We start from the raw sequence: 26,804 nt of genomic DNA, 5'->3' as shown, positions 1-26,804 counted from the left end.
CCCCAAACTTATGGTACAAAAGAGCCCCATCAGCTCCAGGAGGGTGGACAGGCTCGCCTGTTCCCCCTTGCCCTGCAGGACTTGGTCCTTTTTCTGGCTAGTAGTTAGCCCAATAAACCCTTCCTTTCACAAACGCTTTCAGCCGTGGAGGTTTTTTCTTTAACACACCTATTGCAGGTGAGCATCAGTAGTTAAGATCGAATTTCCTAGTACATGACGAAGGCATGAATATTGGGGAACAGTGAGAAAATTTCCCTCACTGAGGGTGGAAGATGGACCCAGGACAGGGAATGAAGCAGGAAAGTAGGGTGGGCCCTCACAGATGTCCCCCTAACAAGCATCTTGTTATCAGTTCTGTTTCCTTAACTCTGAGGATATTAGGTTGAGTGGCTCCTTTACCATTATTTTCTCCTACACTATTAATTCCCATGGCCATCGTCTCAGTAAGGGGTGTTTTACTTGTACAGCCTTATGCAGTTGGGGGAGACAGTAAGACAGGCAGTAGTGGGAAGCCAGGCCTCGGGGGCAGGATTGATTGTGGGGACAGAGTCCCAGAGAGCAGTTTCCAGGCCCTCGGCCTCACGTGGAAAGGTGCTCACTCGGGTAGTAAATGGCCATCAACTGTGATCGGATGGCCATCCGCTGTGGCTAGTTGGCCGTCAGCTGTAACCAGTGAGCCACTAGCCACTAATACAACTGCCGTGGCTAAGCCAGGAAGCACGGATTGCGGATTACAGAGAGGCATGGGTTACAGTTAGCACTGGGGATTGCAGTTAGGAAGTCGGGTTGGTTGGCAGGCGGAGAAGTGGAGAGTGGACTGCGGAACGTGTGGATCCTACTTCCTGAGACTCGCCTGGCTGCCAGAGAGACTGGGGTGCAGGAAGACCCCTTGTTGGGGTACTGGTGGATGTTTGCTTCCTGTGTCTCCAACCCAGCCACCAGCGAGACTAGAGTGATATGACTCCCCTACTTATGGCTCCATGGGTGTTCCTTTTTGGCCTCACCATGTCCTGCGTTATGTGGGGAGCAGGACCAGAGACCCTGCATGACACCCTGCATGACATTGATCCTTTCCCAGGTTTGGTACTGTTTTGGTACCATGTCACTTTTTATATTAACGTATTCTTTGCTTGATGTCAGCAAGCATTCATATTACGTTATGCTGTAATCCTTACCTTTCTCACCCACTAATTTGGAATCCCAAGGGCAGAAACTATCTTTTTAATCTCTATTTTGTCAGCACGTAGTGCCATATGGCATTCAATCAAGGTTTAAATGGAAAAAACCTGAAATAAAATATTTTCAAGGAGAAATCATTCCATCTACTTGGTTCCAGATAATTAAAGAAACAAAAACAAAGAGAACTGATACAGACTGTTAAGTTAGTCATATTGTTTATACAAAATGCAGAGATATATTTGCTTGTGTCCTATTATACGTGGTATCTTCCTAGGCAATGAATACTGGAGGGATCTTTTGGGTCAATTAAATATTTAGATGATTTAGTATGGTTTTATTTTATGTCTCATTACCAAAGATATGTTTATTCAAAACAAAGGGACTGAAAATAAAACATGAGAAGAAAAAAAGTCTGTGGCTCCTCCTCCATACCCCCCCCCCCAACGGAGATGAATAGGAGGGACTGTTTCCCCTCCCCGGGGAGAAATTACCCTTGCGGGGCTTTTAGGCTGTTTAGAAATTCTGTTCTTTATAACAGATCTTTTTCCTTAATATCAAACAGAGCTGCTGCCATTCCTGTGGCTGGAGCACTGGGGGCCGAGGACACCCGCGGCATCGCTCGGCTGGTGAAAATGCAGATCGATGATGGCGCGTCTGGGGACGCGCTTTCCCTGGACTGCGAAACGCAGACACCTTGAATGACAGCGAATTCTTCTCTACAGGTTTTCCCTGCAGGGACGTGCCCGGCGCAGCCGTCCGGTCTTCTCTAGAAAACCGTGGAAGGGACTCAGCCGCAGGAGGGGGGCCGGGCGCGGCGATCCCGGGAGCGCTGCCAGACCGGGGGGCTCCGGCCTTGCCGTGCGCGCTCTGCGGGCCGTGGGTCCCTGTCCCCGCGGGGTCACAGGCTGAGAGCGGGCGGCGAAGGGGCCGTGCAGATGGCCGTGAGCGGGCTCTGAGCCGCCGAGCGCTCCCCGCGGAGCCCGCGCCCCCGTGGCTCGGCTGCCCCGGCGGCGCCGGCCGGGCGGGGCACCACGTGGAGCGCGCCAGCTGCAGCCTGATGTGCCAGCCACCCACTGCCAGGCCGGCCTGGCGGAGAGGCTCCTGCCCGCTGCGAAGCCCCGCGCGTCCTCCCAGCTCGCGGCCTTCCTAACGGACGCCTCGGCCTGCCGCGCAGGGTCCCGGGGAGGCGGCCGGGCTCCCGGAGCGCCGCTCCGGAGGAAACGCCTGGGCAGGAGGTTTGTCCCCGCCCGCACGCCGTGCCGCGCGGCCCCCGCGGTGGGGAAAGGGCGCGCGGCGGCGATGGGCGAGACCATGTCAAAGAGACTCAAGTTGCATCTGGGCGGAGAGGCAGAAATGGAGGAGCGGGCGTTCACCAATCCCTTCCCCGACTACGAGGCCGCCGCCTCCATGGTGGCCGCCGGAGCGGCCGAGGAGACGGGCTGTGATCGCCCCCCGCCCAGCCCCGACGAGTTCGGCCTCCCTTTTCACAGCGACGGGAAGGTGAGTCGCAGGCCCACTCGGGCCGGGCCTCGGGCCGCAACAGGTGGGGGGGCGCCGGCGGTGGTAGCGTCCGCCGGTCCCGCCCCGCGGCGCGCTGATGTCACCCGCTCGCGCCGCGCGCCGCGCAGGGTCCCGGAGGCGTCCCCGCCCCAGCGTCCCGGGAGCCGGTGTTTGTGTGCATCCCCGCTTCTGGTTCCCTGTTGCGGTCCTTCCCGGCGGGACAACCGGGAACGGCTGCGAGCGTCTGCCGTGCTGTCCCCCTTCCACGTGCTGGCGCCTCCTCGCGCCGCTTGCCCTTTAAACACACCGACGGAGCGTTCTGTTTCGGGCATTTGGGAGGGACTGTCGGGGCTCTGGTGGCGGCTGACGTGCAGATTTGATTACTGTCGGGCCTTTGAGCACACGCCCACCTGCAGAGCTGCACAACACCCGCTGGTAAACTGTTCACAGTTTTCCAGAGGCCCATTGTGTCAAGCCTGGCCCCTGGTCCAGTGCCCTTGGAAAAACAAAAAAGCACTGTTCGTACACAGTAGTGTCGTCTTGATTGCTCTTGTCTGTATGCCCAGGAGTTGGAAACGGGGTGTCTGAAGGAAAGCTGACTTGGTAGGGGAAAAGTGGGGTTGACCTAAACAAAGAGGTAAACTGAGGCGAGCTCAGAAAGTTGCGTTTGAGTAAAGCAGAGGAATTGCAGTTCGAGACATGCAGATTGTAAGAAGCTACATGCAAATCCCAATAGACAAAGGGAGGGTCAGCCTTTGGGGGTGGGGGTTAGGAGGACATTGGGGAGCATTGTTTTGAACAAAGATTCGTTGGAGGAGAGCTAGAGCTGGAGGTTGTGGTTTCTCACTGGCCGCCAGGGCTGGTTAGTGCTGTTGCTGGGGCAGGGAGGGATCCCCCTGTTCTTCAAAAGTGGGAGATGAAATTCCAATATGAAAAATGTTCTCCCATGTTAAAATAATTCTTCCTTTTTCCTGCTGGTTATGCAGGCCGCAGTGAATGGTACGTGGGCTAGCACTCTCCTTTCTTGGCTTCCTGGCTCCATTTTGAATAAGGTTTCCGGTATTAATTTTCACAGTGGAAATGAAGACATAAACATCAGCAGTTCCTGTTTTCATGTTTACTGATTAGGTTATTGTGGTGCCACTGCGCTCAGGGGTCTGAGTCCCGCTTTCCCTCCCTGGTTCCCCATCTATTTTGTATTCCTGAAGGTATACATTTGACAAGTCCAGAAGGCAATTTTGAAAGAGCCATTGGTCTGAATATAGAATCTCAGACAAGTGACTTCTCTAAACCTCTCTGTTCTTACATGTGATTAAAACTGGATAACAATTCCTCACTCACAGGGATGTTAGTGACTGAATTAGATTATGTAATTGCCTGGCAAACTCCCGTATGTGGTACCTAGTAGGACCCCAGTAAATGTCAGCCTCTTTATCCCCCTTGAAAATTCAAGTCTTAGGGTTTAGAATTCATATGTCAATATTGGTTTTTCTCTAGATTTCTTCTATATTCACATATGTTATATTTGTCTTAGTGTTCAAATTTTTTATAATAAAAATAAGTCTCTGACAAGCATTAAAAAAATCCATTATTCGTACTTATCAGTTGCTACTGCAATACCATCCTGAGAGTAAAGAGTCTACTGCAATGTTTAGTGAAAGATGAGTGAAGCAAACTCCTGACCACAATGTGAGTCTCCATGAGAACAATAAAGAGATGGGAGCAGTTGAGTTTCATTTTCTACCTCGTAGGAGATTAAACACCAGTTCTGTAATTACATGTTTTTCTTTAAACACCTTTGTATCTGGTAAATATGATTTTGACCTCAACTGTATACCAAACTGACTTATATAATAGAAAATTAAAGCACAAGTAACTGATTTGGCTTGTGATATCTCTGTGCAGTTAGGTAGTTAAAATTGGGGTGGGGATCCACGCCAGTGGTTGTGATTATATACTAAAGGAAAGAGGAAATGGAAATTGTGTTCTTGAAGATAAAAATGAGAGCACATTAAAGGGAGAAAGGGATTTTGTGATTTTCAAAGGTGGAAAGAATGCTTCTCAGTAATAGGAAGATCGTGAGATAAAATGAATATGAATTGAGTTCCACTGTCTTCTGTACAGATACTTTATGATTGGCTGATTATTGCGTTTTTAATTCTTAAAATATATGTTAAGAAGGTAATTTAGATAATATCAAGGTTTGCATTTGTTTTGATAGACATGAAGTTTCATGAGATTGAGGGTGTCATGGGTTGAAGTGTGTCTCCCAAAAAGCTATGTTCCATCCAATCTACCGGAACTTCAACATGTGACCTTATTTCCATATAAGGAAATGTAATTAGTTAGGATAAGGGTTTTTTTATAAAGGAGAAAGAGGTAACTGTCTCCCTTTCCCTTCTGAGAGTGTCATTGGAAATACCATACTCTAAGTCATTGGAATGCAAATGAATCTTTCTGTGAAAAAGGTAAGTCTGTTTGTCTTGCTTCTAGGGCCACATCCTCCTTTGAAATGTAAACAGATACCTCCAGGGTTAAGTAAACTCTCTGGAGTTCTCACAACTTAAACCATTGTAACTTAATTCCTAAGGTGTGCTTTTGGTCCAGAACCCCAAGTTCCAGTAAGATTTGCCCTGAAAGCCCTAAATGTGCCGTAACACGAAAACATTTTCTCTCGAGGCCCACAGAGGGACGTTTCATTCTGATAATGAGTCAGTCATGAGGAAGGCTTATAACAGCCATACTTTGTCTATAACTAAGAACAACTACAAAATACACAGTAGCGAAAAACAAAGTACAGACTTAAAGGAAGAAATAGGCAATAGATGATTTCACAATCACAACCAGGAATTTTAAGACACCTCAGCAGTTGATATAGTAACTAGATTTTTCAAAAATCATCAAAGGCAGAAAAATCTGAGCAATTACATGTTTAAGAACATTGCCTAATTTCCCCTGAGAAAGACTACCCTCAGTGAATAAGAATACCTGTTTCCTTAGCGCTAAGCAGCACTGGTACATAGTATTTTAATTTTTTTATTATTTACTAATCTGATGTGCAAAGCATGGTACTTGACTTGTATTTCATCAGTTGCTAAGTAATTGTTTTCACATATGCTTGTCACTTGATTTTTTTTCTTTTTTGAGGTGCATTGATAATTTTAGGTGTATTTCTGTATTGTTATGGTCTTTTTTTATATAATGTTTTATATTGCAAATATTTTCTCCTGGTCATTAACATTTAAACCATCTTTCTTATGCTCTTTAACTTATAGATGTTACAATGTTTGTGTGGTCAAATCCACCATTTTTTCTGTTTTTTTCCTTTGGTTTCCACAGCTTATTTTTTGTGATCCTACTTAAGATTTCTAGTCTATATAGGGCATGATCTCATTTAGAAAAGTACGTTGTAAGACTCTGCAACCAATGAAGCATTGAAATGGGCCGAGTAATGTAATTTCTTTTATGTTCTTACAACTTAGACTGTTAGTTAAAGTATTTATTACAACATTGTCCTATTCTTGTGCAATTTAAATTTATGTCTTCTTTCGGTTCTCAGATCATTCCTAATTTCACAAGGCGTATCCAGACCAAAATCAAAGACCTTCTCCAGCAGATGGAGGAAGGGCTGAAGACAGCCGACCCACATGATTGCTCGGCTTACACTGGGTGGACAGGTGAGATGTGGGGTTTACGTCATCACTGTGGTTTATTCTTGGATTCTGATGTGTACGACTTGGGTTGGAAATTTTCTTTTCTTTTAAAATGGTCAAGTTTTATACAGTTTGGAACTGTCTTCATTGATGACATACTTTGGGATTTTATCTCTAAAGAAATTCGTTCTGCCTGAAGTTTGACCTTTCATATATAATTTGTCATATTCTTATTTTTGTACTAGTATTTGACCTAACGTATCGCTGTCTATGAAAATATGTAATAAGAGCAAACTTGCCCCAGGGTCAGTTTTCTTTTTGTTGTTGTTTGCTTTTGTTGCTTTGATCTTTGTGATGATTTGTAGTTGTGTGATTTCTCTGGTATGTTATATATAACTATTTATTCCTTGTACTCATTTATAAACACATGAAGGTTTTCATTTTTATTTTAATGATAATTAAATAAGCAAGCAGTAATGCACTTTACATCAAACAACTTAATTTTAAAATTCGCTTTCGTTAGCTACTCTTTACATTCTTCTTATTATTTTACCACGTAGCCAGAACACTCTAATACCGTATTTCCCTGAAAATAAGACCAGGTCTTACACTAATTTTTCCTCCAAAAGACGCATTAGGTCTAATTTTCAGGCAATGTCTTATTTTTTTCATGTACAACAATCTACATTTATTCATGTACAGCAATCTACATTTATTCATTTATTCATGTACAAGAATCTACATTTATTCAAATACAGTCATGTCATCTTCTTCTGGGACATCGTCATAACTCTCCAAACCCCGAATTCTGGTTTGAATTTCTTGTGACTCCATTTCCTGTAGAACCATTGGCCCCAATCTCTCATGTCCAGCAATAGAGCTCTCCTTAAATGAGCACTTCTTGTCCATGGAGCCTGCTCGTAGTGCATTGGCAACACAGCTGTCAGTGATCTTATCCCAGGAATTTTTCTCCCAAGTCATGGCCTCTTGCAGGCTAGGCTTCACAAAGTTTCCACGCTGATTTCTCTCCATTCTATTTTCAGTGTAGTCATTGATTTCCATGCGCAAATGGTCCTTGAATGGCTTGTTTATTGCAGTATCAAGAGTCTGGAGATAGGCAGTCATTCCTGCGGGAATCATTATTTGATCTAGTCTTCTCTCCGCAAGGAAGTTCTTCATGTCTTTAGCGTGGTGAGTGCTGGCTGAATCCCAGACTAGCAGACCTCTTTGGCCACCTCGCAAAACAAGTGGCAGCATTAGATAGACCCACTTCCTTATAACTGCTTGTGTGCACCAGACTTTTTCGGTTTCAAGAACATAAATGCCTGAGACGCATTCAACCTTATCACCCTTAGTGATGATTAGAGGTGGGGCTTTCTTTCCATTCAGACGAAGTGCTAAAATACAGTAACACGTGCACTTTCGTAACCAGTGGAGGGAATGTAGATTGACGAGGCATCCCTCTGATCAATTGTCATTTGAGATCCTTGGCCCATAAACAGTACAGTTTCATCCATAGCAATCATGTTGGAGAGCTGGTATTTAGAAAAGTCGATGCCATCAACAAAGGATTTGAATGCAAGTGCACGTTTAATAACTTCAGTATCTTCCAGCTTAAACAGTGTTGTCATCTTTAACGACAGTTCACATCGCTGAAGGAAGACAGCTACATGAAAAATAGGAGAGAGAGGAAGATTGAGAAAACACTATTTCCTGGTGCACAGAACCACAAGGAGACAGCTCTGTGGGAACAGTGTGGGGATAAGAAACCCGAACTGTAACTGACGCATTGCTGGAGGCTCAGTGAAGAGCAACAGGGGAGTTAAACCCGGGGGGACCCAGTTATAAGCAGACGTCCACACCTTTGTGAGATTCACTCAAGGAGTGCTCTTGGTGCCTCACTGTAAACATGGGAGAAAAAAATCCCCTCAGCTTCCGGCAGGGGGAGGGGAAAAGGAGCCATTTTGAAATATGCTGGATCATTCTGTTCTTTATAACAAGGCCAACCCTCAGGAGAAACTATTTTACCAGACCCTAACCTACTGGAATTTTCTCAGAGCCTAGCCTACCTGGGGGAAGGTAAAGCTTTCTGCCACACGCACCCACTTCTTTCTCGCCCCTTTCAGAATACAGAGGTGATCTGTATGACCGAGGGGCAAGAAGAGGCTGGGAGCATAGCAACCAGGGCTCAGGAATCAGCAAGGGACACAGGTCCTACTAACCACTTCACAGACCATCAGGAGGCCTACCCATGAGTTTGGCTCAACATCTTTAAAGAAATGGATAATGATAAAAGAAAGACCTCTCAAAAACGTCTTAAGAATTAATTTGAAAGGGAAGTAAGATACCCTGGATAAGAGAATTGAAGAAAGAAGAAGGTACCTGTTTAGAGAAATTTTAAAAGCAAAATGAAAAAATAGTAAAAATGAGAGTAGGATATTAGAGAAAGAACAGAATATTAGAGATCCTCAATTCAAGCATTAAGAGTCTTGTTTGGTCTTTTCACCATCATATAATTTCTTTCAGTTTTCCTACAATATACTTTATTAAGTATGTATGTATTCCTATTCATTTTTTACTAGATCTCATGTTGACTTCTTGAACCCAGGAATAATAGCATGCGTCTTTTAGAAGCCACGTAGGTCATCCTACATAGAGGTTCAGCAAAAGCCCCCTCTCTGGTTCACTTGAATATGGTATCTGGATCTGTTCTTTAAAGTAGGAAGGTTGGGTCGGTGATAAACTGTATCTTCTGTGTTCGTTACCTTACTCTGCACCGTGTGGCTATTCCATCAATGGTGAGTTGACTCACTGATTAGTTGGTCATTTCAATGGGTTGATCGCTAAAGAAAATTGAAAAATTGTAAGAAGTAGAAGAATTGGAAAGAAGAGAGTGTAAAATTCCAAAAAAGTAATCATCTAATTTGGGGTAAGATAGGAGAAAATGATTATATGTGAAGTAAAAAGAAAAAGATCTAAGTTAGCTCAAGATGCACAGGAGAATGAATGAAACCTTGAAAGGAATTGAGGTGATGAGTGGGAAGTCTGTCTTAGTCTGGGACGCACTGAATCGCTGTGTCGGAACAAGTAGCATGATAACATATTTGGACTTGTTTTAAGTTGTTTTCTACCCTGAATTCTCTTTTTTTGTTTTTTTAATGTTTAAAAAATGTATTGTGTAATTTCTTTGATGTTGCCCTCTAGAAATGTAGGTTTTTCACATAACCATAAAATTATGTCCTGAAGGTAATAATGGCTTTTCTTTGGGGTGGGGGTTTCTTCCAGGCATAGCCCTGTTGTACCTGCAGTTGTACAGGGTCACATGTGACCAGACCTACCTGCTCCGATCCCTGGATTACGTCAAGAGGACACTTCGGAATCTGAATGGCCGCAGGGTCACTTTCCTCTGCGGAGATGCTGGGCCGCTCGCCGTGGGAGCTGTGGTTTATCATAAACTCAAAAGCGACTGTGAGTCCCAGGAATGCATCACAAAGTGAGTTTTTAAAATTACAGGTGTTTCCTCCAAGTTCTGAGTTGAAGACCTTGCTGTAGAAAGACAGTCAAAAAGGAAAGCTTTTCATTAATTTACTGTGGCGAACAGGTCTCTCCGAGAGGTGTAGAGCTGTGTGTGCTAAGCTTGAGAGCATAGTGGGGGGGGTCATAGCTCCTTCTATCCAAGCTTGTGTTTGCCTTAATTTGGGGAGGGAGAATGAACATGTTTCTTTGTGTTACTTTAGTCGTGTTTGTGAAGCAATTTTTCATTGCCTTCAATGCTTGAAAATAGCTTTATATGCCTTAGACTCACTGTAATAACTAAGTCATCTTTAGGTTTTATTGTTCTGGAACAGTTAGAGAGTTTGTTCTGGAACAGTTAGACTCTATACATGTTAGTTCACCTTCTTTTCTGAGGAAGCAGAAATCAGGGCTCCCCCCTGTGGTCCGGTGGAGTGTCTGGCACGTGCTGGGCTGTTAATGTTTGTTGAAAGACGGAATAAGCTAGTTCCCAAACATTGGCTACATCTTAGTGCCATTTTCACTTTGATTTTAAATCACTTTCGTCTAATTCTGGATTTCAAAATTGAGTATCTTCTCTTACATGGTTTAGAATAGATGTAAGGTAGAAATTTTGAATACAAAGCAGTTTTGTTATTTTGATGTCTGAGAGAGAAATTAGTGACTTGCAGAAGGTTTTGTTTTCTGGAGGTTTTTTTCTTTTTTGTATTTTTTAAAATCAGTTTTAAATGGAAAATAAATAACAGGTAATCCCTAAAGTGATGAGGAGGAAGAGGTGTTGTAGACACTGTATGGGCAAACGGTTTTTCTTGTCGGGCAGACTTCTGCAGCTCCAGAGAACGGTTGTCTGCCGGGACTCAGAGCTTCCGGACGAGCTGCTGTACGGCCGGGCAGGCTATCTGTACGCCTTGCTCTACCTGAACACGGAGATCGGCCCGGGCACCGTGTGTGAGGCAGCCATCCAGGAGGTACTGTCGCTGCGGGCACCCTCTCCCCACCACTGGCACCTGTCCGTCAGCACAGGGTTACAGGAGTGGCCGGACTCTGCTTCGGGGTCAGAGTGATTTCTTAAAGCAGCTCACACGATTCGTAAATAGCTCCTTTTTTTCCTTTCTAGGATTTTTTAAAAATCTGTACTCCTCTTAGGTCTGTATCAATCCAGCTATTTTTATTAGAGTCGAACAACAGTAGCTTCACAAAGACAGGATTTTTCTCATGAACTGTCTGCACTGATAGGCAGTCCTGGGACTCTGGGTGGGGACCGGTTCTTCTGTCTTGTTCCACCATATTCTGGGGCCTGGCCTTACCTGCGTGACCAAAGCCAGTTGAGCACGCCCACCCACGCACCCACCAGGGCACAGATGAGAAAGGGAAGACGCGCAGCTTCCTCTTAAGGTCGAGAACTGGAAGCTGCTCGCCGCCCTGCTGCTCATGTCCCACTTCCATGACTTAGTCACATGACTACGTGCAGCTGTCTGGACCTCACACTGGGAGCACAGTTACCAAAAGTGTGAGGGAGAAAGGATACGAGGGGGGACAGTGTCCGTGCCGGCCATTACAGATCTGCCGACCTTGTTCTGCTCTAACCAAAGTCCCACACACCACAGCAAGCCTCACAGGTGGGGCCAACTCCTCCAGCGTCTCCCGGAGGATCGCCAGGCTTTGGGGAACATACTGCGGCCCCAAAGCTACTAAGTAGTCCAGGATGGGTTTTATAGGAGCGTTTCTAGATTCTATAAACTGCTCACACAAAGAACTTGGCATTTCGTGGTTTCACTTCTTAGTATCTTGTTCTACTCTGAGATTGTCTTCTGCTTTTCCTTTGCCTGTGTTTACTATTTATAACATAAAGATAACTGTTGGTGACTAACTGCTCAAAGATTTTTTTAGATTAAGCTATCTATCTATCTAAAGACATGTTAGCATCACTGACCCTGAAACAGGATACGTGTAAGCTTTCAGCCTCACGCTGTCCCGTTGTCTGTCTGTGTAGGTCGTCAGTGCTATTCTTGAGTCAGGCAAGGCTCTGTCGAGGGAGGAAAGGAAGGCTGAGCGCTGTCCCCTGTTGTACCAGTGGCACAGGAAGCAGTACGTCGGCGCAGCCCACGGCATGGCGGGAATCTTCTACATGCTAATGCAGGTACATAAGGATGCTCTCGGTCCTGGCGCCGCGGCCATACTGTAAGATCAGACAGGAAGAGGGAGCTAAACCTCAGGACAAACCTGCAGTGTCTACTCATGCACCGAACAAAAGCAAACCAGATCATTTTATTCCCAGGTAGATTTTATCATTCTCTGCTGAGACAGTAGAGTTTGCAATCTAATTGGGGAAGCTGGATTTACTTTAAATACGGTGAACACTAATGATGTGGAAAATCTTTTTCCACTTTCATTTTCTGAAGTATAATTATTTATGTAAATTCCTTATTTTTGTGTATTTCATAGGACATGCATTTTTAAGATTTATCATTGCCAATATGTACAGAAAGGTAATAAAAATACAAGTTTGTGAATGTAAAAAAAAAACAAAGAACCAGAATGGAGCAGAGACTTCCTCCTATTCAGAAACCGCCCCCCCACACACACTTGCTGTCAGTTGTGTCCTAAATTTTTAACTAGGTTTTCGTTGTGGTTATGGTCTTGTCTCAATCATGGCTGACACCTGCTGAATCAAGTACTGACTCCCGACCGGCAGAGAGTCAGAGACACCCCCCCCCCAATATTGCTTCACCTGGTTTGCTCCCAGCCATAGGGTCCAGGGCCCCTCCCTCTTTGTATGCAGACTACTTTTTCTTTCCATTAAGCCTTTCTGTATTTCACCATAACCGTAACAGGGTAGTTAACTTGCTTAAAATCACAAAGCTGGTAAGTCAAGGAATATGAATTAGAATTCAGCTCTTTTTGACTGAAAGCCCATATTCCTTTTATAAAATTTTGCTTTAAATTCTTTTTTTTTTTCTTAAACCTACTGTGTCATGCTGCTACTACCCAAGGGAAGATAGGAAATTTATATCTACACGGGACTAAACCCCCCTTTTCTGATAATTACTTATCTTTGTTTATTGTTGTAGAAACCAAAACATGTATGTATTCCAATTTGTAAGTTTTCTTCATAGTGCAGACACACTTTTTCAATATAACTAGAATTGTGCCTTTCATTTAAAAATGGTTCTGATATTATGGACAGTTGGCAAATTATGTGTATCCTCTTTTTTCCCAGAAAAAAGTTTTAGCAGTGGTTTTGAACTTTTTTTTAGTGATAATACCCTTAAGGGAAACATAATTAAATGAGAACCATGCCAATAAAAAATAACCCAATTTAGATTTCGGTGTTTAGGTTAATTTTGTTAGATATTTGGGATTTCCTTGAGAGAAACACAAGTCATAAATTCTCCATACATCTGCTTTTAAAGTGAAGACCATGGGCACACTGTTTAGTAAGCGGTCTATTTAGAAATTGACGTCAATTTTCTTTCAGTGATCTCTAAGCAGCGTTGTGCTGAGCCAGCTCACAAAAGCCAATGTCATATATCTCCTCCCTGTTCCACATTCAGTGCTGGTCTAGTAGTGCAGACATGCAGCAGTATAGCAGTGCAGCAGTGTGACAGCGTGACAGTGTAACAGTGTGACAGCGTGACAGTGCATCAGTGTGACAGCGTGACAGTGTAACAGTGTGACAGTGCAACAGTGTGACAGTGTGACAGTGCAGCAGTGTGACAGCGTGACAGTGCAGCAGTGTTACAGTGCAGTGGTGTGACAGTGCGACAGTGTAACAGTGTGACAGTGCGACAGTGTGACAGTGTGACAACACAGCAGTGCAGCAGTACTAGGTCCCTCTGGACAATTTTATTTGGAAGGCTAACAGAACAATATACACAAAAACTTTTAAAATCACTTAAACAGAACTCCACTTTCTCGATGGCAGAATAAAGACAATTCTTTTGACAATCATCTCAAAACAACCAGAAAACCGAAAACAGAAACCCAGTTTCTCTGATGAAACGAGGAGACAACTGGCACCCCAAGGTACCCCCGTGTGGACACGAAGAGACGAAAGAACGGCAAGTAACCCGACAGGACTGAGGGCTCACGTGTAGGTGCCCCAAGAGGAGAAGCCGCTTGTCCTGCGCGGCCCTGGCACTCGGGGGGAGGGGCCCCGTACCACGAAGGCAGTGCCAGGCGCGTGTTTGTGTGGGGACGAGGGCTGCTGTCCTCATGAGCCCCTGCACAGGGAGGGGACTGGCCCTCTCCTGACTCCGCTGGAGACAAGGGGCACGGTCTGGAAGAGCTGAAGCAGCTCTCTGAGCTCAGGGAAGCCAGGTGGCGAGGAGGGTTGTGTAAACTGGGGTGGCACGACTGTCGCGTGCTCACACCTCCCTGCTGCTGCCGCCAGCCTCCTGCACCACCTTCCTCTCCCCACAGTTGGCAGCACCTCCACCTCAGGGGTACGGACTGAGGTCCATGTTTTTGAAGAAACAGCTCAGAGATCCAAAGACCATGAAAACACTGATTTGAAAAGACGTCTGCCCCCTGTGTTCACTGCACAATAGTCAAGAACTGGAAAGAACCTAGGTGTCCATTGACCGAGGATAAAGACGATGGATGTAGAAACAATGGAGTCTTACTCAGCCATAAAAAATAGATGAACTATTGCCATTTGGGACAACATGGATGGAGCTTGGGGGTGTTCTGCTAAGTGAAATAAGTCAGACAGAGGAAGAAACCATACGATTTCCCTTTTATATGGAATATAAAACGAAAAAAGAAACAAATGAACAAATAAAACAAAAAGAAACTCATAAACACAGACAATAGATTGGTAGTTACAGAGGGGAAGGGGGCTGGGTGGAGGGCGAAATGGGTAAGGGGGTCAAATGTAGGGTACGGGATGGAAACTAGACTGGGTGGTGCACAGGTACGGAGATGGCGGATCACAGTGTTGTACACCTGGAACGTACGTGATGTTGTAAACCAGTGTCAGCTCAATAAAAGCAAAGATGATACAGGTATTTGAAGGTCCCCATTTAAAAAGTTAGCTAGCTATCTGTGATGGTTCATTTTATGTGTTCACTTGGCTGGGCCATGATGCCCAGATATTGGGTCAGACGTTATCCTGGATGTTTCTGTGCGGGTATTTTGGGTGAGATTCACATTTAAATGGGGAGGCTTCCAGTACATCAGCCCGCCCTCCGTATGGGGGTGAGCCTCACCCCTCCCGTTGCAGGCCTCCCCTGGGCCAGAGCGAGCTCTCCAGCAACATCTAAGAGCTGAAACAAAAGTCTGCCGTAGTCTTAAATAAGTAGATATTTGAGTCGATTCTCATTTTATACCCTCCTCAGTATTCCACGTCATTGGTGCTTTACTCTATTAGCCACAATACAGAGGTTTAAAAAAAAAAAAAAAACTTAAGAAAAACAAATGTTTTATTTTTATTTGTTTAAAGCCAGCAGCAAAAGTGGACCAAGAAACCTTGACAGAAATGGTGAAACCCAGCGTGGATTACGTTCGCCACAGGAGATTCCGATCCGGGAATTACCCGTCCTCCTTGAGCAACGAAACGGATCGCCTGGTGCACTGGTGCCATGGCGCGCCGGGCGTCATCCACATGCTGACGCAGGCTTACAAGGTCAGTCCCCCGTCGGGCCAGTGTGCCAGGACCGGCTTTCACCCCCGGCTTTTCAGCGTGACTCGGGCAGGCAGTTCAGTTTCACAGACTGAGTTTTAGAATTACTTTCGCAGAACCATGAGCTAGGAGAGGGCAGGGGGTAGCCAGGTAGGTAAGATGGGAAGCTGCTGTGGTCTGGCGGCGCTGGTGGTGGTGCCCTCTCAGGTCCCCTCGTGCCACGCGGTTTTCTCCGCAGAAAGGGAGCTGCGTTGCTAACTCGTCATTGACAACACTTGCTAACACTGCTCCTGCCTCGCCGCCCAGGTGTTTAAGGAGGAGAAGTACCTGAGGGACGCCGTGGAGTGCAGTGACGTGATCTGGCAGCGGGGTTTGCTCCGCAAGGGCTACGGGGTCTGCCACGGGACGGCCGGCAATGGCTACTCCTTCCTGTCCCTTTACCACCTCACGCAGGACAAGAAGTACCTCTACCGAGCCTGCAAGGTAAGGACGGCTCTATCCACACAGCTTCCGAACTCTCCGGAACACGCACAAGGTCCAGAAGCACAGCTCCGCCCTCCTTTTAACCTATTTCTCCCAACTCTGCAATTTCTTGTTTCTTCCAGCCAGAGCCTTGCCCTGGCCCTCCCCCACTGCACCCCTCCCCCACTGCACCCCTCCCCCACTGCACCCCTCCTCTACTACACCCCTCCCCCACTGCATCCCTCCCCCACTGCACCCCTCCCCACTGCACCCCTCCCCACTGCACCCCTCCCCACTGCATCCCTCCCCACTGCACCCCTCCCCACTGCACCCCCGCTCTACTACACCCCTCCCCCACTGCACCCCTCCTCTACTGCACCCCTCCCGCACTGCACCCCTCCTCCACTACACCCCTCCCCCACTGCATCCCTGCCCCACTGCATCCCTCCCCACTGCACCCCTCCCTACTACACCCCTCCCCCACTGCATCCCTCCCCACTGCACCCCTCCCCACTACACCCCTCCCCACTGCACCCCTCCCCACTGCACCCCTCCCCTACTACACCCCTCCTCCACTGCATCCCTCCCCCACTGCACCCCTCCTCCACTACACCCCTCCCCCACTGCACCCCTCCCCTGCTCACAGAGCCCCTGCATCCCGGCCCGCGCCCACTTCCCTACCTCCTCTCAGCCCACTTTCTAGCCCGCACTCGCCACACTCCAGCTATGCTGCCCCATCTCTGCATGGACTGAAGCGAGCCACGTGCCCCTGTGGGCATTTTATTAGCTGTTTCTTCCATCAGGAGTGTTCTTGCCCCGAAACTCGCGTGGCTACTCCCTGTCATTGTAGTGTCGGCTTCTGTGCTGTCCCTAGAGGGCCTCTGACACCTTCCTCTGTCTTGCTGCCAGCTTCTCGAGTGTGTGGTAGCATAGAATACAAGCTTCCTGACCTCACTCGTCTAGGTCCCCACCTACACCGCTGCCCAGATGAGAGGCCGGCATTCGGCACAAGCCAGACTCGGACAATGTTTGTTGTGTTTTCATTACTGTACACATTTCACAGGATGTAGTTGGATAGTCACAGAGAAAAGACTGGAAGGAAACACAGCGCAATGTTTATAATCACCCTGATAGATGGACACCTTATAGGCGACTTATCTTTATAATTTTAGGATGGTGAACATGTTGCTATTATGAAGCCTTTTCTCAACCCAGATAGAATGGACGCCGGCTGTGGTGCCCCCTGCGAAGTGCACACAGGCCTGTCGTGGGGCCCACACTCGTAGAGAAGCACGCAGCGTGTCTGGGGCCACCGAGGGCAGGCACCTTACCCCCGGAGGTCAGGAAGTGACGTGCAGGCTGGGACGGACAGGATAGCGTTACAGTAAGCAAAGGGGATGGGAGATGTTAGCAGGAGAGGGACCTGCCTGTACGAAGGCCTGGGGTGTGAGGCCCCCAGCAGGACAGCGACGTGCGTGTGGCTGGAACCGATCGGTGAGGGCAGCATGGACGGGTGAGAACTGCAGTCGTGGACGGTTAAGTAAATACGGGAATCGGGAAAGGCTTTACGGAGGGTGAGACATAGCTAGGTTTTCAGATGCAGAGTCTTCCAGCTGGACCAGGAAGGGCTTCTTTGAGGAGGTGGGCACCTCCCTGATGGGGGAATAGCTCCTGCATGGAAGCCTAGAGGACCCCTCTGTGTGGGGGGCACAGGTGAAGGTGAAGTCAGACAGGTGAGCAAAGACCAGAGAAGTTGCTCCTTCTCTAGTCGGTAGCTCTCTACCTAGTCACACCGTAGGGCCACTGGGGGCTTTAAAGGAAGGCTGGACCCCACCCCTGTCTGCGTGTCCAAGCTCCTGGTGGTTGTCACATCCGCCAGTGAGTGCTGCCCTGAAGGTGGGGCTTCACGGGGTTTGTCATGGTACTGACTCCTCTCAGAAAGCTTGCTGTGGTCAGTGCAAAGCGTGAGCTCAAGGCTGGCTTTCCCCACACTGTTCTTTCATAATTAGCGTAAGAAATGTTGAGTTATACACAGGGCTTCGGCTATAACGATCAAGAGGAGAGATTTAGAAGCACTTAGGATGTTGAGCGCACAAAACTTAGCGGGTTATCTAAGGTAGAGACCATGCAGCGAGCAGTGTCTCCCTGTTGTCTGACTAAGGACGCCAGGTGGCTGTACATCAGCAGCTGGAAGGGTGAGCAGATGTGGAGGGTAGAAAGCAGAGTGAGTTTTATTTCATATGTGCTTAATTTGATATTCCTTGTGTTTATTCATTACAATTCTTTATAGATAAATGACAAAAAATACTAAGTTAGCTCAAGCCAAAGGGAAATTTATTGTAATGCTTAAACCCCATGGAGGAGGTTTCAGAAGGAAGGGTCAGGGTACTCAGAGATGCTGGGAGCAAGGGGTGAGCAGTTTCAGAGATGAAGGACGTGGTCAGGCGGTGGTGCTCCTGGTGGTGCAGTCACAGGGGCGCCGTGGGGAGACCATGAGAGTGGCAGGGGCCAGGCGGAAGCTGGGTGTGTTCTAGCCGATGCCGGAGAAAAAGGCGGGGGGCCAGCAGCTGGTTCTGAAGGTAGTTTCAGAGCCAGGGTTTTTGACAGATTTTGATAGATTTATTTCAGGAATGACCACCGGGAGGAGAAGGACGCAGGTGCCTAGAAAAGACAGGTTGTTGTTAGTTTTCTGTTTCAATCTTCCCTCCAATCCTTTGGAGTAGACACCACCTTACAGCTGTGAAAAGAGGCCGAGAAGTGACGGACAGCTGAGAAGAGGTGGCCCTGGGGTCCAGCCCAGAGCCCACGCCGCTCGCCTGTCTGGCCAGGAGCACCTCCCTTTGACTCTTGGTGAAGTCATCGCAGTATCTTCTTTGTTGTCTTTCCACCCAGTGAAAGCCCCCCTCTTAAAAGGAAATGCATCTCTTCTCAGTTTGCAGAGTGGTGTCTAGAATATGGAGCCCACGGGTGCCGCGTTCCCGACCGACCCTACTCTCTCTTTGAAGGTAAGGGGGAGGGGGACTGCGAGTGATTGGGCGCGTGCATCTGGCCTGTCTCTGTGCGGACTGACACTAGGACCTTCATCTTACTTGAGTAATAAACTCCACAGCTACAAAATAACAGTGAACAGAGCAGTTTATCGCTGACAGTTCCACTGAGTCTCTTTACCGTGCCTACTTTGTGGTGTGTCTTCCAAGTGTTTTTAGATCTTTTGTGATGTATAGATGCAGACAGAACATAGAATGTTTTCTACTTAGTAATGGGAGAAGTAATAAGTTTCCTCTTCTGCATTTCATCTGGAATAATGTATATATAGTAACAGTCTATTCACAGGAAACTTGGTTAGGTATTTAAATATATTTAAGTTATGCGAAGATGAAGAATCATTAATATTAGTAATTAAAAGCATTACTAATTAGAAATATTAGTAGTTGGAAAGAGTAATAAGAGACTATTGAAGAAATTTTGGGAAAACGAGCAGTGACAGAGCTGCAGACACTGTGTGTAGACGGCGACTCAGGAAAGCCCAGTGGGGTCTTGCAGACACTCAGCTGCTCTTTGCATGTAGCTTGTGTGTATGTGTGTGAACTGGATACTGTGCAACATCAGCCACAGAAACCAAAGAGCAAAGGTTAATGGTATTAGGATAAATTGGTGATAACTTTTAGTAACTTTAGAGCCACAGCTATTCTAATTCCAAAATAAACCTCAGAGGGAAGAAATGGTTGAATATTTTTTTAAAAAATCAAACAATAGGTGGGTGTTGACTTTTGTCAGATGCTTTTTCTGCATCATGTGACAAGATCATGTGATTTCTTTTTTGTTCTTTAGCCTATTAATAGTGTGGATTTTTAATCTGGGTAGATTTTCAGATCCTAGTCAGTCTTGCGTCTCTGGACTAAACCTCACCTGGTCGTGGTATACAGTTGTTGTTTTCATTGCAGAATTGCATTTGCTAATATTGTGTTGAGGATTTCGCATCTGTACTAGTAAAGTGTATTTCTGGACTTGGCGGAACCGTCCCTGTCCAAGGGGTACGGCCCAGCCCACCACGCAAGAACCAGGGTCTGCTCCAGGCCCTGCAGGGCTTAGGGCGTCACCGGCTGTCGCTCACAGATTGGCGGTCTTTGGATAAGCTTCTGGAACACTTTCTTCAAACAAAAACTTTAAGGAAGTTTTTTCCAGCCCAAGTGCAGAAAAACAGCTACTGGTACATACAAAACATAAACGATTCACAAAATTACTGAAGGAAAAAGCCAGACAATAGGCTACATACGTACTGTGTGATTCCATTCATGTGACGTCCTGAAACAGGCCATCTAGTCCACGGTAGACTGGAGAGGGACACAGGGACTTCCTGGGCAAGTGATGAAAATAGGCCACATCTCAATACGGGTTTGGTTTATACAGGTGTACGCGGTGGTCAGAACCCTCCTGAAGACTTGTGGGTTTTGTCGTATGTAAATTTTACATCAAAAGAAAAACGCTAAACAAAAACCCAGTAGGGGAAGGATGGTTTTGGTTGAAGGGGGGCCGGGAGGCTGGAGCGTGGGGCGCCCTCCTCACCCCACCCCAGAAAGAAGCTCCCGCACCCCCGCTAAGAACCTGCTGCTCCGCTACTGCATTGATCTGGGGTGGGGTTTTGACCAAAGCAAGTCAAGTTCATTTTCAAGTGACGTTGTTAGGACCTAAAGAACATATAAAATGCACCTTTTTGTTTGGAATAAGACTATACAGGCTCTGAGAGAGGAAGCTTTATATGTTGAAAGGTGACAGCCGCACCACCCATGACTTTTGGTAGTGATTCTGTGACGTCATCTTAAAGTTTCAAGGTACTAAGATAAAGGCCAGAAACCAATTTTTAAATGTAAGATAGTGAAGGAAAGTGGTATCCTTACCTGCTGGGTTGTAGTGTAAGGATTTCTTTCTCTCTTTCTGTCTCTCTTTTCTTTCCTCCATCATTTTTGAAGTCCTCAGCTTCTTTCCCCACGTCCTTACAGCTCCTGGTAAAGGAAGTGATTAAAGGTCACTTTGTTTCAGACATTTCCCTCACGCCCTTTCATAAAAGAATCCCCATCTTACGTTACAGGCATGGCTGGTGCGATTCACTTTCTCTCCGACGTCCTCGTACCAGAGACATCACGGTTTCCAGCATTTGAACTTGGCTCTTCGTAGATGGATAAAAAGGTGCAAAAAGACTGAGAGACCCATTTGGACCAAAAGTCACCAGATTGCTTAGTGCCTGACGAAGAACCAACTGTGAATCCGGAAAGAGGAAAAGGAGAAGCGACACTTCACAGCCCCTTGTGTTGCAGACCCTCAAGTTCAAGTTAGTGCATGAGTGACAGAAACCATCTCATTGGTGTTTTGTGACAGTGTTCCCCTCACTGGTGTGAAATACGGATTCTTCACGTCCAGTTCTCTGTAGTGTCTGCATGTTTCTCGGTGTGCATTGTTTGTAAGTTGTTCTAAGTGGAAAGCCCTGTGTCCACGAGCTGGAGCTGACTCTGCAGGAGCCCAGCAGCCACTTCTCTGTGTACAAAGTTCTAAGTGTTGACACACAGGCAGTAGGTAGGTAGTGGTGTCGCTAGTTATCAGAAAGATTCTCGGGGTGGCGGGGGCGGGGTGGGGTATATCCCAGTGGTAATACTTTCTCTGCATTTCTGTGCATACCTTTCAGACGAGCATGAAGGAAAGACCACTCCAAAAACTGAAAAGAAACCCACCAGATAAGAGGGTGTTGGCTGGCATGGTTGGAGGGCTGAGCCTCCCCACAAGGCGGGTGTTTGTGTGTTTTGTGGTCACCTTCGTGTTTTTAAGAAGCCCGAGGAGGTGCACTGCAGCCCTCCTGGGGGTCCCCACCCTCAGCAGGGGTGTCAGGCACTTTGTGTGACCTTCCAGAGGCGGCTCCCTGCTAGCTAGTGCCCTGGGGAGGGGACTTCACGATGCCAGGGACAGCTTGCAAGGGGAGCCGTTCCGTGGCCCTGTCCCACATCAGGTAGCCGTGGCTGAGCATGGCAGTTCTAGACTCAGCACATGTCAGCGTTACAACTCACGTTCTGCATTCAGAGGGTAAAGTTCCAGAAGGCTGAGAAGCAGAGTCACCTGTCCCTAAATCCCTGCAATGAAACTTAGTTCAAAACTGCAAGTTGTCAGAGTATAAGTTTGGGATTCACAGTTCTTATATTTTGTCCACTTATTTGGGTGATAAAATCTCACATTGGATAAGATGTATGAAGCGTAAAAGTACTAGTCTTCACTCATACGTACAGGAAACGTAATGTAACTAAGAAAATTAGGGTACTACCTGTCTGACTCTTTTTATTTTAAAACTGGGCATTAATTTGGATTAGTGTACCCTTGATAATTCCATCACGCAGATTTCAGTTTGTCGAGCGTTTTCTTGTCATGGGACGAGTGGTCCAGGACCTCCTAGCACTTCTCATGTTGCAAGCTGAGGCACGGGGCATATGAGACAGGCTAGGTCTCTCGGTGGCCCGGTCCTCATCCAGAAGGGGGTCTAAACAGGTGTCAGCCACACTTTCCACTCCTTTCTTAAAGGAGATCCATGTAGGAGACACGTCTGCGTGCACACGCCTTGCTTACACTGCAGCTGAGCCCCACTGCGGGGCAGACACCCTCACACGTGACCTTCAGTCTCTAAAATGATGCCTCGTGAGTCTTCACTGCAGACCCCCTTGTTTCTGAGTCATGCCTGTTTTCTTTCAAGGAGGCTGATGACCTCCACGGGTATAAATCCTCATGGTTGTGTCTCAGCCCACGTCATGGGCCTGCCCAGGTGCTCCTCGGGGATCCCAGTACCCCCTTTATTACCTGAAGGCGGGACATGCTGTCGTGAATGAGCTGAGGGGACTGTCTGGCAGGAGAGCCCACCTGATGTCACAGCTCAACCAAACAGCACTGCACCCGTCCTCCCCACGCACCTCGCTCACACCACACACGGGTCCTGTCCGCCTCGTTCACGGAGCCCTCAAGGCTTCAGCTGAAAGCGTTGCCCAGGCCATCTCCTTCCTCGGGAAGGCAGGGGGCAACCCAGGAATCACTCTGAGGCCCTCCAACACAGCCTGTCAGCAGGAGGGAGGCAGCTCAGGGAAACCCAGGTTCTGGCCAGAAACAGTAGCACTTGTCTGGGTAGCTCACCATGTATGGAAAATACTTGTTAGCCTTGTTTCTGACTGACACGCCGAGGGAAAGATAAAATATTTGTGGGATAAATGGAGATTTACGTCCCAAGTTGTTTTTAAAGCTTGGGGTTGACCCCTTCCTACTTACCCACTAGATGTTAGCAGGTGTGCAGCTCTGTGAGCTCACACTGTCCCACTCACTGCCAGCATGTGACATGGGCTGCCACGTACCACACTCCCAGCTCTCGGCCCCTGGAAGCAGAGGAGAAACAGCACGTACGTCAAAGGACACAGGACTTCAAGTCAGTTCAGTAGTTCTACATTCAGATCTCAGAACATCTCACACGAGTTCTTGGATTTCTCAGTGTCCTCCAAAATGTGTCTAAATTTTAAAAACGTGTGTGCGCAATACCATTTTAAAATTGGAAAGAAAGTGGATGTCCAGCAAACGCCTGTGGGGTCCTTTGGTTTTGTTAGTAAAGAATTTTGTGGTGACGACTTGTGGGGTCTTCATTTGTTCTCACCTGTCTGTGTGTGGGAGCGGCAGGGGTGAGGGGCCTCCATGCTTCACTCCCGTGGTACCAGGGATCCGGCGGAGCGAGGCTGAGCCTCTCCACGCGCATCCCTCCTAGTCCCTCTGCAGCCTGGGCACCATGGGCGGGCAGCACTTGTTGAGCCTGCAGTGTGACTGGCCTTGACACGCACCAGCGTCCCTACCAATGACCACATGCTGAGGTGGGCACTGGCGTTCTCACTGCTCCACAGATGAGAAAGCCTTGCCCAGGGTCGCAGGGTCACAGTGAGAGGAGGGGCTGTCAGGGCTCAGACCCAGACGGTTCTCGCCAGTCAGCACACGGCTAGCTCGCACTCAGTACCTCTACCTACGTGCCCGATACAGAAGGTAAGACACTGACATCTGGGAGAGGCCAGACTGTTTCAGATGCTTCTGGGAAGTGAGAGAAAGACTAAGAACTGACCGACAGATTCAGCAGCCCAGGGGTCACTGGTGAATTTGTCAGCAGTACAGACCACGCTTGAAAGGGGTTTTGTTGCAAAAGAGGAAAGAAATGGGGCCATCATTAGCGAGAGAAACAGGATCATGAAAAAACTTTTAAGTTCAGAAAAAGAACAGCCTGTCCATGGGCGTGATCCCATGGGCACTTAAAGAAAAAAGTGAATGGCTGAGGAAGGGCTGGAGTGAGTCCTGAGGCAGGCAGAGGGGTGGGGGCTGGCACAGGGTGGATCAGCTGCGGGCCGAGCTGGGACATCCCACGTCTGCAGTTGGCAGTTGGGCACAGGTGCTGGGGGGCGGGAGCTATGCAACTTCCCAGTGAAGTGGGAGCCAGGCAGCATCTGCTGAGGGAAGAGGCAGGAGGAGGACGAGGTGTTGGGACTGGGAGAGGAGAGAGAGGGACGGTTACCCAGGGGACGGCAGCGTGGGTGCGTGCTGTGGAAATGTCAGCGTGCTCAGAAGTCACTCAGAGGGTTTGTTCACACGCAGATTTGGGGGCTAGCGTCTGATCGGGCGGGGCCAGAGAATGTGTTTCCTAAATGTCCCAGGCTGATTCTGATGCTGCAGGCCTGGGGCCCCCACACTTCAGGAAAACACGCTCTTGGTTCTGATTCCTCTGGTCACCCCAGAATGGCTGGTCTGGACATGGGGTGATGGCATCGAGGGCCCACGTGGTCCTGAACACGGGAGACGAGTCAGTGTTACAGCCATGTTCAGCGTGCTTTTCAGTTTGGTTTACGTGACCAACACACTTCCTGTGTTGGCTTCAGTTTCCCTTTCTCCACATCAGAAGGTCCAGCAGTTCTGCACTGCACCACGTGGGAATGGAGCTGACTGGAAATTCTGGTCTTCCTGGGACTGCTCCTGAGCTGGTCTGAGGACTGCCCGGGTGCTTTCGTCTGCACACCGGGCAGTGGACACGTCCCTCAGCTGTCAGCATCTCTGTCGTGCTGAGACAGAACAGCGAGAGGCGGGCGCTGCCAGCCACACTGCACACCCCACACCACTCTGCGTTCCTGAACTTTTCTCCATTGAATTAGCTTCCTAACATCTTAATTTGGTGATTTTGTGCCATTTAGAAGTCTGTTTGTTTTTGTCTAATGGAAAATTCCTAAACGAAGAATTGTTAAGTGTTTTCAAACACCAGTTTCTCAATTGTTTTTACCATCACAAAGAGCCATGTTTGGAAAAACAGACCTTGAAGGTCAACAAAGCAGCAGGGGGTCCGGGGGTGAGGGGGATGGGGTGACAGAGAGAAAGGAAATGGAGCTGGGATGGCCTGCAGTATAACAGGGAAAACAAGCCTTCCTCCCCCTCCCCACTTTACCTCCCCCAACTGGAAAAGTATCAGGCTTTGTGACAGGCGGTTGTTTGAAAGGTCCGTGCTCTACAGCCAGAGTGAAGCTGGTAACTGAAAGCCTTGGGAAGACTAAGGTCCCGTTTACTCAGTAACGTGTCCATGTTTGTGGAGACTGAGACCAGAATGGCACCTGAACCAGACTCTCTGGGCCCCAATCTGGGCTTTGCCACCTTCAATTCTGCCTTACAGGGTTGTTGGGGGGATGAGATCAAATGATCCAAGCAAAGCACTCAACACAGTGCCAACAAGCACAGAGTAAATGTCAGCCCTGCTCTTAAATTAGGGATTAAGTGACTGACATCAGACGTTCCTCAGGAGAAAGGTTCGTAATAATGGAACTAGTTGCTCCTGCAGCTGTACACCCTCAAAGCTCAGTAGCCAGTCCCCTCCCCCCAGGCAAAGCAGCTTTTATCATATCTTTTCCTTTTTGTGTGTGTTCCACTTTCCAACACCAAGCAAGGCCTTCCTTCTGGGATCTGCTTGCCCCTCCCACTAAGACGCTGCTGCTTCAGCACACACGCACTCCCGACATATGGCCGGCTCTTCTAGAGGGAGGGGGTATTTCATTTAAAATTAGCACACTGAGTCATCAGTCATGTTCCCAGTGGCCTACTCAAGGAATATGGTGATGGTGCCTCCTCGCACTCTTTATTCCAGGCTCTCACACATTTAATGGGCTTCATCCCTCGAGTGCACAGCGTTTCTAAGGTATAAAGGTAATATCCATCATTTGCTGAGCTGGGCACGGTGTGAAGCACTGGATGAGCACATCACATTCAGTGATGTCATTTGGTCCTTACGAACGCCTGTGCGGAGGTTTCCAGCCACATTTAATGACCTATGAGGCAACTCAGGGTGGGGAGAGCTGCCCAAGGTCGTACAGCCCTGAGCTGTTGGGCATAGAGTCAATCAGACCCGAATTTACACGAGTAGCATCAGACATTTCAAGGTCAAGGATGAAAAGGGAACTAATTTCCATTCTTGCTGAAGGGTGAGGGTGGTGGAGGAAGATAAGCCATTAGAATGTGGTAGAGTGACAGTGCGGCGTCTAAAGTTTAGTGAACACAGACAGCAAGGCAGTAGCCAAAAGATGCACATGAGCTTTAGATTCCTGTTTTATACCCTCTGCAAACAAGACGCTTCTCAGTATTTCAACCTGTGCCATGTTGGAAGACCACAGCCTGTAATGGCGCTGCTTTGCCCCGATTCATCAGTAGATCTAGGCAATGACGACTGGCTGTCTGGAGACAAGCAGACATTGTTCCTTCAGATGGAAATGCACACACCACCACCTCTGAACCTGAATTCTCTATCTACCAGTTTACAAGAAATACAAATGTCATAGAGATTCAATCAG

At 47.7% G+C, this 26,804-nt stretch overlaps 1 protein-coding gene and 1 long non-coding RNA gene across 3 annotated transcripts; one reads left to right on the top strand and one right to left on the bottom strand.

Moving 5' to 3' along the window:
• The first annotated feature begins 1,615 nt into the window (after window positions 1–1,615).
• On the top strand, window positions 1,616–23,573 carry LANCL2 (LanC like glutathione S-transferase 2). Of its 2 annotated transcripts, none has more exons than XM_019726352.2 (9): window positions 1,616–2,679; window positions 6,239–6,356; window positions 9,618–9,825; window positions 10,666–10,813; window positions 11,839–11,985; window positions 15,289–15,471; window positions 15,775–15,951; window positions 18,863–18,935; window positions 21,020–23,573. In XM_019726352.2, the coding sequence occupies exons 1-9, from the start codon at window positions 2,479–2,481 to the stop codon at window positions 21,103–21,105; spliced, it is 1,341 nt and encodes a 446-aa protein (XP_019581911.2). In that variant the 5' UTR covers window positions 1,616–2,478; the 3' UTR covers window positions 21,106–23,573. The 2 variants fall into 2 exon arrangements, with proteins under 2 accessions (XP_019581911.2, XP_074197127.1); XM_074341026.1 differs by lacking the exon at window positions 1,616–2,679 and adding an exon at window positions 2,800–3,282.
• Window positions 18,248–21,024, bottom strand: LOC109444751 (uncharacterized). The gene is made up of 3 exons (XR_002136937.2): window positions 20,829–21,024; window positions 20,211–20,287; window positions 18,248–18,591 (listed from the first exon to the last, which is right to left on the bottom strand). It is a non-coding gene; the product is annotated as an uncharacterized LOC109444751 (long non-coding RNA).
• Window positions 23,574–26,804: the final 3,231 nt, after the last annotated feature.

This window comes from Rhinolophus sinicus, linkage group LG09 (assembly GCF_036562045.2).
Source record: "Rhinolophus sinicus isolate RSC01 linkage group LG09, ASM3656204v1, whole genome shotgun sequence".
Taxonomy (NCBI): Eukaryota; Metazoa; Chordata; class Mammalia; order Chiroptera; family Rhinolophidae; genus Rhinolophus; species Rhinolophus sinicus.
The sequence above is the reverse complement of the archived record's forward strand: the minus strand, read 5'-3'. Positions and strand labels throughout refer to the sequence as shown.

Bases quoted from the DNA above. Each gene is read 5' to 3' on its own strand.
- LANCL2 (XM_019726352.2), top strand. From the start codon at position 2,479: ATGGGCGAGACCATGTCAAAGAGACTCAAGTTGCATCTGGGCGGAGAG. The intron at 9,826-10,665 runs GTGAGTTTTTAA...CTTGTCGGGCAG, and splicing joins TCCCAGGAATGCATCACAAA to ACTTCTGCAGCTCCAGAGAA. The intron at 18,936-21,019 runs GTAAGGGGGAGG...CTTACGTTACAG, and splicing joins ACCCTACTCTCTCTTTGAAG to GCATGGCTGGTGCGATTCAC.